A 16,266-nucleotide genomic window follows, 5' to 3' on the forward strand; every position below is an offset into this window, starting at 1 on the left:
GGTACGGGCAAGAGTAGGCCTGACACTCATCAGGGCCTGTCAATGCAAAGTATTAGAGCTATTCGTGAAGCAGTGCTCCCTCTTCGTCTTATGCTTACAAGAAACAGGCACTGGGTAGCAATTTAGCCTCCAACTTAGCAACAGCGCTCTCCGCCACAGCAACCGCGCTCGCCACAACAGACTCTAATGTCCGGCGCAGATGTTCAACTTTTCCAGGATCCTCGCGCTCATTCATTTGCTTGCGAGGCCTCCCACCAATACTGGCCTGGATCCCGATGCGGGTGCAGTGTGCGCAACTGAAACTCTGCATATCTCTGATACTTTGTCAAAGGTGTCATTAATGCAAATGAAGCCATCGAGTGATCTTTGACTCCTTCGCCGGAAAGCAACCAGTGGACACCATAGTCGCGAAATCTTATAGTTTGTTTCTCTGCGTACTGGGGTGCGCCATGTTCCAAGACATTTTCCAACGCAGAGAATGCCAGCTTGCATTACAAAATTCTTTGACCTGTCAAGTAGTATGCATTGTCGACTACTAGCTGTGAGAAGTAAGTCGCAAACCTTTCGCCCCGTTGCTTTGTAAGCACGCTCATATTTTGCGTGGAGGACCAGTAACACAGACCACTTTAGTCGCTTGGGGCTTCTGTCAAGTAGCTACATCTATGATACACTCATCTCTCGGCACGGACAGATTGTACGTCAGCAAAATTTTGTTTGGTGGTGGCATTGATACTCGATCCACCCGAATTTTCATGGCGTAGCCCAGCGGCTCAGTCTCATTCTGGGTATACAGCGGCCACTATAGCTCCTGCGTCGCTTTCTTCTTCTCTTGTTGCTCCTGCATTCTTGCCGATTTCATCCGATTTTTGCCCTGTTTTTACCTCCTGTGAGGCAAACACTATCTCACAAGCATTCATGCCCAGAAGACCTCATTCTGTGGTTCGCGCTGCAGTGGCACCACGAAGAAACAACAGGCAGTCTGTGTGGCTGGCTTTCTTTCTGCTTCTGGTTGTATACAGTTGATGCTGCTCTTCGTCGCACTCGTCTTCATGCTTCGCCGTGATGCTGTTGCAGATGCTACTGGCGCTTCAGCAAGAGAGACACACTGGTTTGCCATCGCAGCCAGAGAATGAGGCAATCATACAGGAAGTAAAAGGGCCAAGCAGAAGCACTTAAATTGGCCTTTGCAGGAGCAGAAGCGCCAGTAACATCTGAATACTACAGCTCACACTGTTCACCGACGCTACATTTCGTATGCGCTAGCCAGAAAAAACAAGGCGCATAGCCAACCAAGCAACATCTCCAAGCAGAAATAGAAAGCAGCACCACCCAACAACAGCTAAACGCAGCAGCATCGATCATCACAACCAAAGAACAACAACAAGCAGCACCACCAAATAACACCATCGAGCAGCACAACCAAGAAGCAGCAGCAGCAACAAAAAGCTGTAACAGACAGCAGCACCAAACGGCAGCAAATATTTTGGTGAATCTATTTTCCATGCTGTTGCTACTGGCGCAGGCGTCTTGACCCGGCACTCCACAAGTTTTAACCAAGTTGCTGCTGCCGCTTCTGCTGCTCTTCTGGCTGGTTGAAGAACTGTAGCGGTCTGACCCCACTGCGACGCATACGGGTGCGTCTTCTGCCCAATTTCCGAATTTCTCTATGTTTTTTCCCCATACCAGAAGTGAAGCAAAAAGACCATCTTGTTCATAACATACAACCTACCCGAAAATTCTTCGAATCACGGTATAACAGCCGCAAGCAGCACGAGTAGCAGGTGCCACAACCAGGAAGCAGCAGCAGCAAAAAATAAAAGGCAGCAGCAGGCAATAGCAGCAACACACAGCAGAAGGCCACGACAGCAACACGCAGCAGCAGGCAGAAACAGCAATCAGCAGTAGCAAATAGCGGCACCGACCAGCACCGAGCAGCAGGCAGCAGCAGCAGCAAATAACGTGCAGCAGTACGTATCAGCAGCAAGCGGCAGAAGCAAGCAGCAGCAGTAAGCGACAGCACCAAGAAGCAGCAATACGGGACTGCAACAAACAACAGCAGCGAGCAGCGGCAGCCAGTAGCCCTTCCACCCTGCAGAAGCAAGAGGCCAGCAAACAGCAGCAACATCAAGTAGCAGCAAGTAAAAGCAGCACCACATGGGAACAGCGCGCAGCAGCCGCAGCGGCACGCAACAGTAAGCAGCAGAAACAGCAGCAAGTAGCAACAGCAGCAAAGAAGAACAAGCAGCATCAAGCAGCAACAGTAAGCAGCAATAGCAGCAGAACCAGCCAGCACCAGCAAGAAACAACAGCAGGCAGCAGCGGCAAATAGCAGCAGCTTCTGCAGCATGGAGCAGAAGCAGGAAGCAGCACCGAGCAGCAGCAGCAGCAGCACGCAGCTACATCAAGGAGCAACAACAAGTAGCGAATGCAAGCAGCAATAACAAACAGCAGCAGGAAGTAGCAGCAACAGGCTGCAGAAGTGAGACGCCCCTGGATGTTTGGTGGCCTCTGCACTTTCGAGACTGGAGAGGCAGTTCCTCCCTTCCTAGGTGTTACTCTCAGATGTTACTTCATCGCCTGCAGCAAATGCTGGAAGGGTGGGTGGAAACTCCCATGCAACGAAAACAATTGGAGGCAGCTGCTGCTGCAGTAGTTGCTACAGATGCTGCAAGTGAAAGTGCTGCAGCTGCTAAATGTTGTGCTGCCGCTGCAGACACTTCAGCCAATGCTGCTTCTCCAATCGTTTTCCTTTGCTAGCTCTGGTCTTCCAGCAGTGGCGGAAAATCAGCAGCAGCTGAAGAAGAGGGTGCAGCTCATGATGCTTTCCTATGTCTTAGTCTGGGAAGTTTGGGATGAGTTGCACCTTTTGGGAAGCCGCGAAAATACTGCCATTAGACTTACTCTTGTGACCCAGTACCCTAGGCCCAAAATTGCAAGGCATTTTTTTTGAAATGTAGCGCCTCTTTGTAGCCTTATCTATCTGATTCCTATCAACTGCTGTAAAGCCAGACGGATTTAGACGAAATTGGGAACTGCAAAACTGAAGACTGATGGGTGTTTTTAAACCCAGCATCAGCCCTCTAGTAATATTACGCGATGCTAGCTCAAGAATGTTATTAACGCATGTACACGGATGATGGACGCTGTTGCGTTCTTTTGTTTGCTGCGCACGCATGTACACGGATGATGGATGCTGTTGCGTGTTTTTGTTTGCTGCGCGTCTTTGAAGGTGAACTAAGGCGAACTCCAGACAGGTAATACTTGGATTTCGAGTTAAATGCCCAGCGCCGCTGTTCAGCGGGTCGTCGTTGCACGTACACTGTTTAAAGATTGGCTTTCGCTGTGTGCTAGCTACACCAGCTGCAACAGGGCCCGATTGTTGCGTGCCTACTGAACATTCCCGAGGCCATGCTTCGACGTTCAGTAAGATCTGAACCCTGAAGCGTAAACCATAATGTTTCAAACTGTAAATCCCAAATATGGAGCCGTTATCCGTACAGCCCACGAGAAAGGACGCACGAATTTGCTCGGCGTCTTGGTTGAAAGTGTAGGTCATGAGGTTTGCTACGACTTCAGGTCTTGGATATGTTGTTTGTCTTGGTTTTTTCCGGTCTGTCTGAGGGTGAATTCTAGTACAAAGCTTTGCCTGCCCTCGAGCTCCTTTGCCTTTCGCACAAGCTTTCCCTTCAGTCCCTGACATTAGCTTAAGTTTCTTTTGAGATTTCCTCCCTGGCAAGCAGCTTAAGCTTTGAATACCATGCACTGCTTGAAAGAAGTTACCTTGTGTTCACTCCAGTATTTGACCTTGATCTTTAGCTTACGAAGCAGGCTGCGCGCTAATCAGTGTGTCCTGCATGAGTATATGGCTGGCGTCATGTCCTATAGTTGCAACCAGCTTGGCTGCCGCTCGAGGCATAGATCATAACTAGAGCTTTTTGCTGCCAGTCCTTCACAGTATATCAGTAACGAGCTGATGCGCGAAATACCCAGAATCTAATCTGAAGTCTTCGGGACTAAGTTGTGTTGGCTTACCTGCTGCATTGCCAAGCCAGCTATTACTATTACGTACAGCAGTACCGAAATAAAGAAAAGCCTCTCAACTGCACATCAGCATTTGTCACTGTTAAGACCGAAATTCATTCACTGCAGATACGATCTGTTTTGGGCCCCAAGTTGCGAACAACTAAACCTGTATAGCGGCTCATAGCGCCTGGTAAAGTTTCAGTACGAATAGCCATTTGCCACCCATACGAAGTATATTCTCGCCCGCTGCCACCGCGGCAGCAGTAGCTTCATCTTTCACCTGGATACCCGGTATACTGATGCGCTTCCACAGGAGCAACATTATCCGCAGGCATTGATTCCACGACTTAGATGGCCCGTTGAATGGAAGGGAGCTCTTCGGGTTGCCATGCTCCACCGATCTTGAAACCTGCAGGAACTAGACCAAAGTGAGGTCGGTGAAAGGATAACAATTTGCCACTTAATTCACTTCGTCTTCTGCATATTCAGCGGCAAGGTACCTAGGGACCTTAGCCGGTTCAGACTCGAAAACCATTGGAGCAGGATCCATCCGGGTGGGTTCCATAAGATCTGGACTAATTGGAGCAGGCTCAAGCGGGGCAGGATGAATTGGAGCTGGACCAATGGGACCAGGTTCAACGGGAGAAGGGCTAATGGGAGCAGGATCAATGGGAGCGGGGCCAATCGGATCAAGAGGAGCAGGGCTTATTGGAACAGGATCAACTGGATCACGTCTGATGGGAATGGGCTCAACTGGAGCAGGGCTAATCGGCACAGGGGTTATATAATCAGTTTTCATCGGAGCAGGATCCATCTTAGATGAAGCGGACTCAATAACCAACGGAGCGGGGTCCATAAGTGTGGGCGCAGACTCAAGTTGCATGGGAGCAGGCTCCATCTTAGATGGAGCAGCTTCAACAATCACAGCAGCAGGAGCTATCTTTGAGGGAGCAGCCTGAAGAATCAGTGGAGCAGGGTCCACCTGCGCTGGGGCAGCCTCAAAGACCAACGGAGCAGGATCCATAAGTGTAGGGGGTGGCTGAACTATGACCGGAGCAGCGGGCATTTTCGATGAGGCAGCTTCGATGATCCTTGGAGGAGGCGCCATCTTAGAAGAGGCAACTTGGACAACTCTCGGAGCAGGAGCCATCTTAGAAGAGGCAACTTGTACAACTCTTGGAGCAGGAGCCATTTTAGAAGAGGCAACTTCAACGACTCTCGGAGCAGGAGCCATCTTAGAAGAGGCAACTTCAACGACTCTCGGAGCAGGAGCCATCTTAGAAGAGGCAACTTCAACGACTCTTGGAGCAGGAGCCATCTTAGAAGAGGCAACTTCAACGACTCTTGGAGCAGGTGGCCTTGCAACTGGAGCAGCTCGAACGACCATGGGTGCAGGAGCATGGTCCATCTTTGATGGGGCAGCCTCAACGACGTTTCGCGTGACTGGCTCAGCACGTGCTACCATCATAATTGGAGCAGGCGCAACAGCAGGTGGAGCGTACATCTTGGGAGGAGGAGCAACCTTCATGGGCTGAGCCACATACCTGACCCTCTTTCTCTTCTTGCCAAGACCACGCTCAGTGGCGCTCTCTTCTTCAGGCTCGAAGTGTTCCTCTGCCTCTTCCTCTGCAGCAAGGTATCTGCCCTTCTTTGATGGAGCAGCCTCAATGACCATGGGAGCAGCTTTTTTAGTGGGAGCTGCCATCATGATTGGGGCAGGAGCCTTCATAGGTGGAGCGTACTTCTTGGGAGGAGGAGCAACCTTCACGGGTTGTTGCACATACATCGTCTTCTTCTTCTTGCCAAGACCACGCTCTTCTGCAGTTTCGTACTGCGCAGTCTCAATAGTTTCTGTCTCATACTGCACCTCAATCTCATCCTCAGCAGCAAGGTATCTGCCCTTCTTTGATGGAGCAGCCTCAATGATCATAGGAGCAGCCTCAATGACCATGGGAGCAGCTTTTTTAGTGGGAGCTGCCATCATGATTGGGGCAGGAGCCTTCATAGGTGGAGCGTACTTCTTGGGAGGAGGAGCAACCTTCACGGGTTGTTGCACATACATCGTCTTCTTCTTCTTGCCAAGACCACGCTCTTCTGCAGTTTCGTACTGCGCAGTCTCAATAGTTTCTGTCTCATACTGCACCTCAATCTCATCCTCAGCAGCAAGGTATCTGCCCTTCTTCGATGGAGCACCCTCAATGATCATAGGAGCAGCCTCAATGACCATGGGAGCAGCTTTTTTAGTGGGAGCTGCCATCATGATTGGGGCAGGAGCCTTCATAGGTGGAGCGTACTTCTTGGGAGGAGGAGCAACCTTCACGGGTTGTTGCACATACATCGTCTTCTTCTTCTTGCCAAGACCACGCTCTTCTGCAGTTTCGTACTGCGCAGTCTCAATAGTTTCTGTCTCATACTGCACCTCAATCTCATCCTCAGCAGCAAGGTATCTGCCCTTCTTTGATGGAGCAGCCTCAATGATCATAGGAGCAGCCTCAATGACCATGGGAGCAGCTTTTTTAGTGGGAGCTGCCATCATGATTGGGGCAGGAGCCTTCATAGGTGGAGCGTACTTCTTGGGAGGAGGAGCAACCTTCACGGGTTGTTGCACATACATCGTCTTCTTCTTCTTGCCAAGACCACGCTCTTCTGCAGTTTCGTACTGCGCAGTCTCAATAGCTTCGGTCCCATACTGCACCTCAATCTCATCCTCGGCGGCGAGATACCTGCCCTTCTTTGATGGAGCAGCCTCAATGATCATAGGAGCAGCCTCAATGACCATGGGAGCAGCTTTTTTAGTGGGTGCTGCCATCATGATTGGGGCAGGAGCCTTCATAGGTGGAGCGTACTTCTTGGGAGGAGGAGCAACCTTCACGGGTTGTTGCACATACATCGTCTTCTTCTTCTTGCCAAGACCACGCTCTTCCGCAGTTTCGTACTGTTCAGTCTCAGCCTCCTCAGCTTCAAACTGCACCTCAACCTCATCCTCAGCAGCGAGGTATCTGCCCTTCTTTGATGGAGCAGCCTCAATAATCACAGGAGCAGCCTCAACAACCATAGGAGCAGCCTTCTTTGTAGGTGCTGCCATTACGATAGGAGCCGGCGCCTTCATAGGTGGAGCGTACTTCTTGGGAGGAGGAGCAACCTTCACGGGTTGTTGCACATACATCGTCTTCTTCTTCTTGCCAAGACCACGCTCTTCTGCAGTTTCGTACTGCGCAGTCTCAATAGTTCCGGTCTCATACTGCACCTCAACCTCATCCTCAGCAGCGAGGTATCTGCCCTTCTTTGATGGAGCAGCCTCAATGATCATGGGTGCAGCTTTCTTTGTAGGTGCGGCCATAATAACTGGAGGAGGAATCTTCTTCACAGGCTCAGCAACATACGTCGTCTTCTTCTTTCCGAGGCCGCGTCCTGCTGCAGTTTCTCCGGTTTGGCTTTCTGCGTAGGCCTCAGCATCTGCATTATCAGCGGCAGGATACCGAACTGTCCGGGTTTCAACTTCACAGCAGCATCACCATCTGCGTAGATTGTTCTATGTTTGGGGTAAGGCTCAACAACTGAAGATGAAAAATTGCTCCGCCTGCGTCTGCTTTAAGTGTTCTTCATTAGATCTGAAGGCTTACCGTATCCTTGCTCTTCGGATGTTACATATGACTCTCCCTCAGGTACCTTTTCTGCTTGAGCGCTGTCTTCAGAACCTGAAACGGCGAAGTTATTGCTGGTGGTCGCGTCACATTGGCCCCGGCTTCTCAGCTTTTTTCTCCAGTCTGGTCTGTCCGCCTCTTCATTTTCAGCATTCACCTGTTCGACATTGCTTTCCTGTGTCTCTGTGACGCTGAAGCCTTCCGCCTCCATGCTTCCCGTCATCGCAGGAGCTTCATAGTAAGTAGGGGTGTTTTCAAGTGTCTCATAGCTCTGGGAGCCAAGTTCTGCTGCAAGAGATATGCCCGGCAGCGCGAGCAGTAAGGACGAGTGCAGCCTCATCTTAACGGAGCTGCACACACCTGTAGGCGTCTTTGGCGGCTTCCAACCCCTGCACAAATTACTAAAAAAGAGGAATCGGCAAACACGGGGCCTCCCAGAAAACTAACTTTATGACCTTGTGACGGTCCGTTGCCTTTGCTCAGGCAGTTGCGAACAACAGTCGCGCGGAGTGCACAATGTGGGGTCGGCGGCGGCGCAACCTATCGGGCTGCCAGCTTACCTGTCCCACGGCTCCGCTCGGGGCGGGAAAGGGAGGCTCCGCGTCCTATATTTTCGCTCGGATGAAACCTTAAAGCAAATGAAAAGCTATAAATTGTCCAATTTTTACAAAAGAGAAATTCGGCCTGCTGCGGAAGTCCTGTTTTCCTCGTGGCGAGTGCCAGGCCCGTGTAGACTTACGAGGTGACTTATCCGGTCTAAGCGCTACATGAGCACCATGAGCACCATTTCACATTGAAAGCTTCAAGAATTTGAATTTCTAGTTTTAATGTTGTCCAGTTTACATCATACTATGGAACCGCTGCATTTCTTTCAATTGGCAGCACTCGAGTTCATTTCCGGTGGTGGTCACTTTCGGTTTTGAGGCGCATTACTCAAAACGCCACCAATAGTCCCAGTTGTCGGCGTAATCTCAGGAACGTTTTTCTTTTAAATCCGACCATATTTCAGAGGAAAACGAAACTCCTGTGGCTGATAACTACAAACGCCTAAGAGCAGGTTTCCACGGTGCTGGCTGAATAGGTCGTAGCAGAGTGCAGTACGAACGACCCTGCGAAGAGAGCTCAACGGATATTGAATTTGGAACATTGTTTTTTCTAGTAATGGAATCAACAGCTACTTCTAAGGAGATGTTTGGCACCCGCCGCAGTTCCTAATCCACGCGACTTGCTGCATATTGAGCACAGGATTTTTGTCCGAAGGCCAGCTTATCTGTTGCTGCCCAGTTTGTCCTAGTGAGGCAAGTGACTTCAGTTGCTCTTAATAACCCTTGCCCCGTAGCGACAGAACTCTGCGAACTGTTGTGGCGGTGGAGCGGCACCGAACGCTCACAAGCATGTAACGAACATCAGGAAACTGAATGCCACCAGCTAATTTCGAGCTGAAAAAAGAAATAGCCTGCTCAATTGAGCACAGGTGCATACAGAGGCTTATTACAAGGGGATCATATTGGGAGTCGTTGGTGCAACAATGGACGTAGACCACCGTAGACCACCGCTTTGCACTTCGTGTCGCCTAGTACCCGATTTGTTGCTACACAAGGTTCAAGAACTGCCCGGACCTTCGATGAAGTGCATAAAACAGGCCACTATTCACTTATTCAGTTTCCCGGGAGCAGCTACCCAGCATGGCTGCTCTGTGTAGCTGAATCGGCACAAGCGCGGTCTGCATTTGAAACCCTTGCATTGGAGGGGCCACCATGGAGAAGTGCCTAGCTCAGAAGCAATTTCAATAAACTTGTACACATTGCTGCCGTGCAATACGATGAGCCCGGGTTTGCTGTATATATTTGGTTCAAGTCAGTCCAAGGACATTTTCACACATGAAGGCACTGCAGGACGTCAAACTTGAATGGCCTTGCCTTGAACCTCAACGCCGGAACTCAGGGAGTTATTTCTTCACCGAATTGACAAAGGAAGGCGAGGAATCTGCAGCTGCTTCAAAAATCAAGGAGGCCCACGAATCAAAGGCCACTTTTGCTATTTCGCCACTATTTTTGGTTTTTGAAGCGGCTGGAGTTCCCTGAATCAACGGCCAGCTTCGCTACTTTGCCACAGTTCGGACGACTGAGCGGCAGCACGAATCAGAAGCGTTTGAACCGAGCCATATCATTGCCATCTGGCTCTTTGCATCTAGCCAAACACTACCTGTGAATGCAGCTTTCTGAAAAGGAGATGACCAGGAATCACGTAGGGCAGAGAATAAGTCTAAACTGTCTAGTCTGCATCTAGCCAAACACTACCTATGAATGCAACTTGCAGAAAAGGAGATGACTAGAAATCACGTATGGCAGCGAAAAAGTCGACGCTGTCTAGCTCGCAAGAACAGCTAAATTGCGTTCCTTAATCGCTGGAAGCGTTAACTATCAGCTTGGACTCATGGGAAGCCGGTTCACAATAGACGAGCACGCCAAACACGAAAAGGTCCCAGCTGCCTTTACACCTTTGCAAAGGCAACCCTACTGCGACCAAACGGGTCTGCAGCCGTGCACGCCAGCAGCCCTCAACAGCGGTCACCATTTGTTTTGTTCAGGCTCAGCCGTCAGCGCCTCCCAGAGCAAGCTTCAGCCACAACCCTGCTGCGCAGGTGAAGCACGTAAAGCTCTAGTGTGACAAGAGCTGCAATTGCGGCCACCACCGCACCCGGAACCCACCACGCCAGTTCACAGACTCTGCTCAGCACCAAGCACACAAGCACTCACACAACTGCATACTTGAAAACGCTCCATTTTATAGTATTTACCTGCAAGGTCCGCGTTTTCGCAACTTTCGTGGGTTTAAACATTCTAAAGACGCCTACACTCAGTCGGCATTGTGGCTGAGAAGCCGTGGCTGCTCGGGTTGGCGGAAAGCTGCATTCGTTTGCTGCAAGAGAGATTGTACGGCGAGCCAATGTTGCGTTCTTCAGCTCACTTTGTTTCAGGATTCATTTCAAACAGAATCTTCACACTGCAGTCAGGATCCGCACACCTGTTAGTGTAGGGCACATAGACCTGGTCTCCTCTGCATTCAAATACAAAACAACAGTATCCCTATCATCAGAACTCGATACCAAAAGAAAAACAACCAAGCATAAAAGCAACACGAACAGTGCAAGCGGAAAAAAGGCGGCGAGCGTGATCGATATGAGGAAGGCGTCGTAGGACGCAAGCGCGTTGCTAAACAGAACGTGCAAAGGACATTGTTCAGACAGGAAAGCATAAATCAGGACAAGCAGGAGGTGTGCTATCACTAATTCTGAAGATAAGGTGGTGCGGTATTTACCTGCAGACTGCGCGGGCTGCGCAGGCAACGTCGTTGGCCGGCTCCGCGTGCTTTTCCTGAAGTCCCACTCGCCAGTTGTCGCGATCCATCACCAACTTGAATAAGGAGAGAACTGCAGGGACACAAGACAGCCAAATACCGCAAAACGACCAAAAATGCAGATCTGTGCGCCCTGAACAAAGAGAGAACTGCAGGGGCACAAGACAGCAAAACACCTCAAAAGGATCGGAACTGCAGATCTGTGCGTCGTGAAACGTGTGAAGAAAGCAGCAACAGCGCAGTTAACTGCCTTCCACTGCCGCATCAGCACTCTGGTCTGTGCAACATCTGTCTTTCTTTTCCTTTAGTGCGCAGGTGTTGAATCTAGTGGCCATGTTCTATCTGCTGCGCAGACCTCTGGTGCCGAATCGGATCTGCCGCCACTGGTCAGCGCCCATGGAAAGGAAGGGCTGCGGCACGACGCAGAGGACATCTCCTATTCCCTCTTCATGAATGACAAGTTTTTCAAGGGGAATTTGGAGCCTGGGGGGGTCACTTTGGGTTTGAGTCAAAGAGAAAGACAGAGAAGGAAGCGGCCGGCTGTTGGGTCGCTGCAGCAGCGGGCAAGTGCGTCTGTAGGTCTTCTCTCCCGCTTCTCCTTGCAACGACACTGGGCGAGATATGTGTGCATTCAAAGAGTCTTCTTCAGCCTCAGGGTCTTTGCAAAGTTCATGTTCCACGTCCAGCGGCAGCCAAGCGCGCAGACTTTTCCACATGGGCGGCGGCACCACCAGGCACTCCGAGCTGCAGCCGCAGACGAGCCCACAGCAGCAAACAGTTCCAGCAGCAGCAGAGAGAGCACAGCGTATTCAACTTGGCGAAAAGAGCAAATCAAGTACACACTCATGCCTCAATCCTCTGCAGCCGCCCCTGGAAGCAGCAACCACCCATTTCATGCCACCATTTGCCCATTCTACAACTCCGAATATCCTAAGAAGAGCCTCTGGAATCTTCTGTTGGAGGCTGTGTTTCTCTGCATGCGTTTCTCGTCGCGTTTCCTTGCTCTAAGCTTGCTTTTGCAGCTTTTGCAAAACCCCCTTTTGCTACTGAGACCTGCAAGTGCCCGCGCTCGCTTCGGAAAGCTGAAACAATGCATGCAGTTCTGCGGCATTTTTGTTTCACTTCTGCAGCCTTTTAAAAGTCCACACACCTCAAGTCCACAATTGCTTCCCAAGATCGCGAAAGAGGATGTCCCACTTGCTCGCCGCAGAGTTTCCAGTCGAAAGTTGTGAAATGCATCAAAGCGTCCACTCCAGCAGCCCCCGTTTGCATGCGCTGCGCCCACTCCATTTCTCCGAAAATGCTGCGGGCCTCTTGGGAAAAATAAATGAAAGAAGGCACCTCGGCGGGGGGCCCCGGCTCCGGCGGGGCCTCTGCTGCAGGCGCAGCAACAGCAGCAGCAGCAGCAGCAGCAGCAGCAGCACGCGGCGGCGGCAAGTTTATGTCCAGTCCCACGCCCTTCACCGCCGGCTCCAGAAGCAAATTCCACAACGAAGCTTCGCGGCAGCAGAGGTCCGGCCCTGAGCCGCAGCAGCGCAGACAAGCAGCAAGACCAGTGGACCACTCGGCAGCTTTTGCTGCTGCACGGAGTTAGGCAGCAAGACCACTGGACCATTTGGCAGCTTTTGCTGCTGCTGAACAAACTCCAGCGCACTGCAGCGCCGCCAGTAGCAGCAGCAAGGACGCAGCAGCTCCTGCTTCAGCCGGTGAAGCAGGTCAGCAGCAACTAATCAGCAGCAGCAGCAGCAGCACAGACACAGATAAGGAGCCCCCCGAGGGGCCCCCGGGCCCTTGAAGACACAGAGAAGCAGCAAAGTCTTGCAAAAGATTGCGGGGCACCTAAGTACCATTTAGGGCCTCCCCAGCTGCCCCAGAGCCCCGGGGGGCCCCGGAAGGGGCCCCCAGGGTGCAAGGGGCCCCCCGGGTTCACAGGGGAAGGGGGGGGGGCCCCAGCCACGAAGAACCTGCAAAAAGGACTTCAAATTAATTCAAAAAGATTTAAATCCCACCTGCAATTCCCCAAACTCCGTCAAGACCTTCATAAGCGTCGAAGTCCGTGTCTCTTTCCAACACCAACTTCACCGGAAACTTGCTGAGGCGGAGAGAGAAGAAAGAAGGGATACTCATCTCTGCAGTACCCTCTCGGGGGGCCCCTGGTGGGGGGGGGCCCCCGGGGGGCCCCCCTGGGGGGCCCCCCACGTGGGTCGGCACCAGCTCCACCGTGTCGTACCCCTCGAGGCGAACTTCAGAAACAAAAATGCCGTCGACAATTTGCTTATAGCTGCAGCCACATGCACAGCAACACAAACTCTGCTGCTGCTGCTGCTGCTGCGGCTGCTGCGGCTGCTGCTGCTGCTGCTGAAGCTAGAATGGGCAGGTGCCTGTACACCCGCCAGCGGCAGACGCGGGGGAAAAGGCAACGGGGAGCAGCAAATCCGAAGCAGCAGCGGCAGCAGAAGCAGCAAAGGCAGAAGAAGCAGCAGAAGCAGCAGTTGCAAGCGAAAAGACAGAAATGCGAAACCGTAGCTGGCGCTTCGCGGCGTCAAGTGCAGCAGCAGCAGCAACAGCAGCAGCAGCAGCAGCAGCAGCAGCAGCGAGCGCACCGAGCAGCATATTGGGGGTCGTGCTGCTTCGAAGCCCGGCAGCTAAAAGGAGACTCTGAAAAAGGGGTACAAACTTCGTGCCAGTTGAGGCACCAAGTGCTGCTGTTTGAGGCATCGGGGCTGTAGCAGTCTTGCTGCTGCTGCTGCTGCTTCGCTAGCTGCTTGCGCTGCTTCGCCTTGCCGTCCCCCTGCTGCTGCTCCTGCTGCTCCTGCTGCTGCTGCTGCGCCGCTGCACCCGCTGCCGGCTCTCCCGCAGGCGCTTCCCGCGGGCTGCCGGCGTCCTCCGCAGCAGCTTGCTGCTGCCGTTGCGCCGCAGCAAGGGGCTGCTGCTGCTGCTGCTGCTGCAGCGCGGAGCCGCGCCTGCCAGAAGTGCATGCAGAAGAACCAGAAGCAAACAGCCGCAAACCCTCCTTGCAAGAGTCCAGCCCCAGCAGCAGCTGCTGCCCCCCCACTTGGACCCCCAGGGCCACGCGGCTGCCCACAACTTTAAGGGGCACTTGGGCTGGGGTTTGGAGGGCTTTGGCGGGTCCTGCTGCTGCTGCTGCTGCTGCTGCTGCTATTGCTGCAGCTTCTGCTGCGGCCGCCGCCGCCGCCGCTGCGTCGGGCACTTCCCGCGGGGCCCCCGGCTCCCCCGGCGGAGCTGCTGCAGCTGCTGCAGCGCGCGCGGGGCCCCCGGCGATGAGGAAGCAGCAGCAGCAGCAGCAAGCAGCAAGAAAGAGCATGCACCTGGGGGCCCACTGCCTCCCAGGGGGGCCCCCGGGGCCCCTGGAGGCCCCCCGAAGCCTCATTGCTGCCAACAGGGTACAGTAAGAAAGGCCCCTGGGGGGCCCCTGTTGCCTCTAAGGCACTGAGGCCCACTCTTAGGGGGCCCCGCGAGGCTGCTGCTGCAGCTGGCAGCTGTGGCTGCTGCTGCTGCAGGTTTGGGGGGCCTCTGGCGGCTGTGTCTTGGGCTGCTGGCGCTGCTGCTGCTGCTGCTACGCCGGCCTGAAGTGTGTCTAAAGGGGCCTCGGGGGATTAAGGCAAGAAAGGAACTGCAGCAAATGGCTTTGGCACTTTTGTGAGAGTGCAAACGGCCCGCCGCGTTTGTGTCTCAGGCACTTCTTCTAGAAGTTCATAAAGCAAATCCAAACGAAATAAAAACAAATCAACAATTCAAATAAACCAAAAAAGATGCAGACATGCACAAGTCCGACAGTACCCTCGTGGGGGCCCCCAAGCTCGCCTGCTGCCACCACGGGGCCCCCCTCGGTGGCTGCCACCCCCCGTCTTTGTCCGTTTGCACTTCAGAGACAGTGTACATTTAGTTATTAGAGTTAGAGCGTAGGGTTTAGGGTTTAGGGTTTAGGGTTTAGGGTTTAAGCCAGCACGGTCTTCGGGCGTCTCTGGGAGGCGTACTGGCCCAGTCTACTGGTGCACCTCTGCAAGTCTTATTTAATCTCATTCTTCTGATGGCCTCAAAATGCACTAAAAAACGTATTTCGGGGAATTTTTCCTCAATTTTGTTTCAAAGCCCGGGTCAGCTTCGAAGATTGTGAGTTGGCGCCTGATGCGCCGCGCGAAGAAGTGCAGCCAAAAGGAACTCGGGCTGCGGTGAATGGAGATGAAAATAAACACAAAAAGATGAGAAAGAGAAATAAAGTGTCTTCAAACAGGAAATGAATTAAAAATGCCAAAGGAGGCCGCTGAAATGGCGCGAGCAAATGCTGGAAAAGCTTCTGCACACCTGCAACTTGAGGTGTACGTACACCTGATTTTCTCCTACAAAAAACTTCAGGTGTCTGTACACCTGCGCGAGATACACCCACTGGCACAGACCGGCAGATGCCGCGCAGATAAAAGGCTGCAGAAGTGCTAAAACACGAACAGTAAGTTCATCTAGTAGACAGAAGATTTAAATTTGAACTTCTGAAAAAAGAAGCAGCGGCTCTTTTGAGGTCTTGGCCATTGTTTTTTACTTTTCTGGAAACGTTTCCTTCTGCTGCTATGCGTTTAGCTGCGTGTCTGCGCCTGTGTCTTCTTTTTTGTTCCCTTTTGTTTCTTTCCCCCTGTCTTCTGTTTGTTATTTTCTTTTTCTTCTTGGTCTCCACTAAAAATATCTTTAAGGGCCCCACAGCCTTCAGGAAGTGCCCCACGCGCAGCGAGCTCAGCCACTGCGCTGTACGTACACCTGAGGCTCTGCACGAGCCGAAAGGAAACAAAATAACGAACTGAAACAGGTGGGGTTGTTGTCTTCACCTCAGCATATGTTTTTAATGACACTAAAACCCATTAAAAGTCCAAAGAGGCCAAAAGGCATAGGGGCCCCATGTGGGGTCCTTTGCAGTTGCGCCATAGCTGCTTATCCGGGGAACCCGCCGCTGGGGCCCCTCTCTTGGGGGCCCCCATAGGGGCCTCAAGGGGGCCCCTCTAGAAAGGACTTACTTGCTGTGGGGCCCCTCGGTGTGCGAAGGCTCTAATAGCAGACCCGCATGTGCATGCAATTGTTCGATTAGATGAAGAAAATAAATCAAATGTTTATAATTTGTTGTTTAATTAAAACCCTCGCCAAGAACAGAAGACAACACTAAAGCTCGAAGTGTCTGTGGCCTCAAGGGCCCCCAAAAGAGGGGCCCCAGAAGGGGGGCCCCCTGCCTTCG

The 16,266-nt window shown here is 52.3% G+C and overlaps 2 protein-coding genes across 2 annotated transcripts; both read right to left on the bottom strand.

Annotated features, from left to right (window-relative positions):
* Positions 1-4,483: 4,483 nt before the first annotated feature.
* On the bottom strand, positions 4,484-8,007 carry ETH_00016615 (dense granule protein GRA11, putative; the record flags this gene model as incomplete). Its single annotated transcript, XM_013373198.1, has 2 exons — positions 4,484-7,479; positions 7,647-8,007. 2 exons carry the CDS (start codon positions 8,005-8,007, stop codon positions 4,484-4,486), a joined length of 3,357 nt encoding a protein of 1,118 aa, XP_013228652.1.
* A 2,259-nt stretch (positions 8,008-10,266) lies between these two features.
* Positions 10,267-14,352, bottom strand: ETH_00016620 (uncharacterized protein; the record flags this gene model as incomplete). The annotated part of the gene is made up of 7 exons (XM_013373199.1): positions 10,267-10,396; positions 10,638-10,727; positions 10,989-11,100; positions 11,383-11,771; positions 12,178-12,547; positions 13,037-13,308; positions 13,631-14,352. The coding sequence occupies 7 exons, from the start codon at positions 14,350-14,352 to the stop codon at positions 10,267-10,269; spliced, it is 2,085 nt and encodes a 694-aa protein (XP_013228653.1).
* Positions 14,353-16,266: the final 1,914 nt, after the last annotated feature.

Source organism: Eimeria tenella, genomic scaffold, assembly GCF_000499545.2.
Source record: "Eimeria tenella Houghton genomic scaffold, Eth_scaff124, whole genome shotgun sequence".
NCBI lineage: Eukaryota > Apicomplexa > Conoidasida > Eucoccidiorida > Eimeriidae > Eimeria > Eimeria tenella.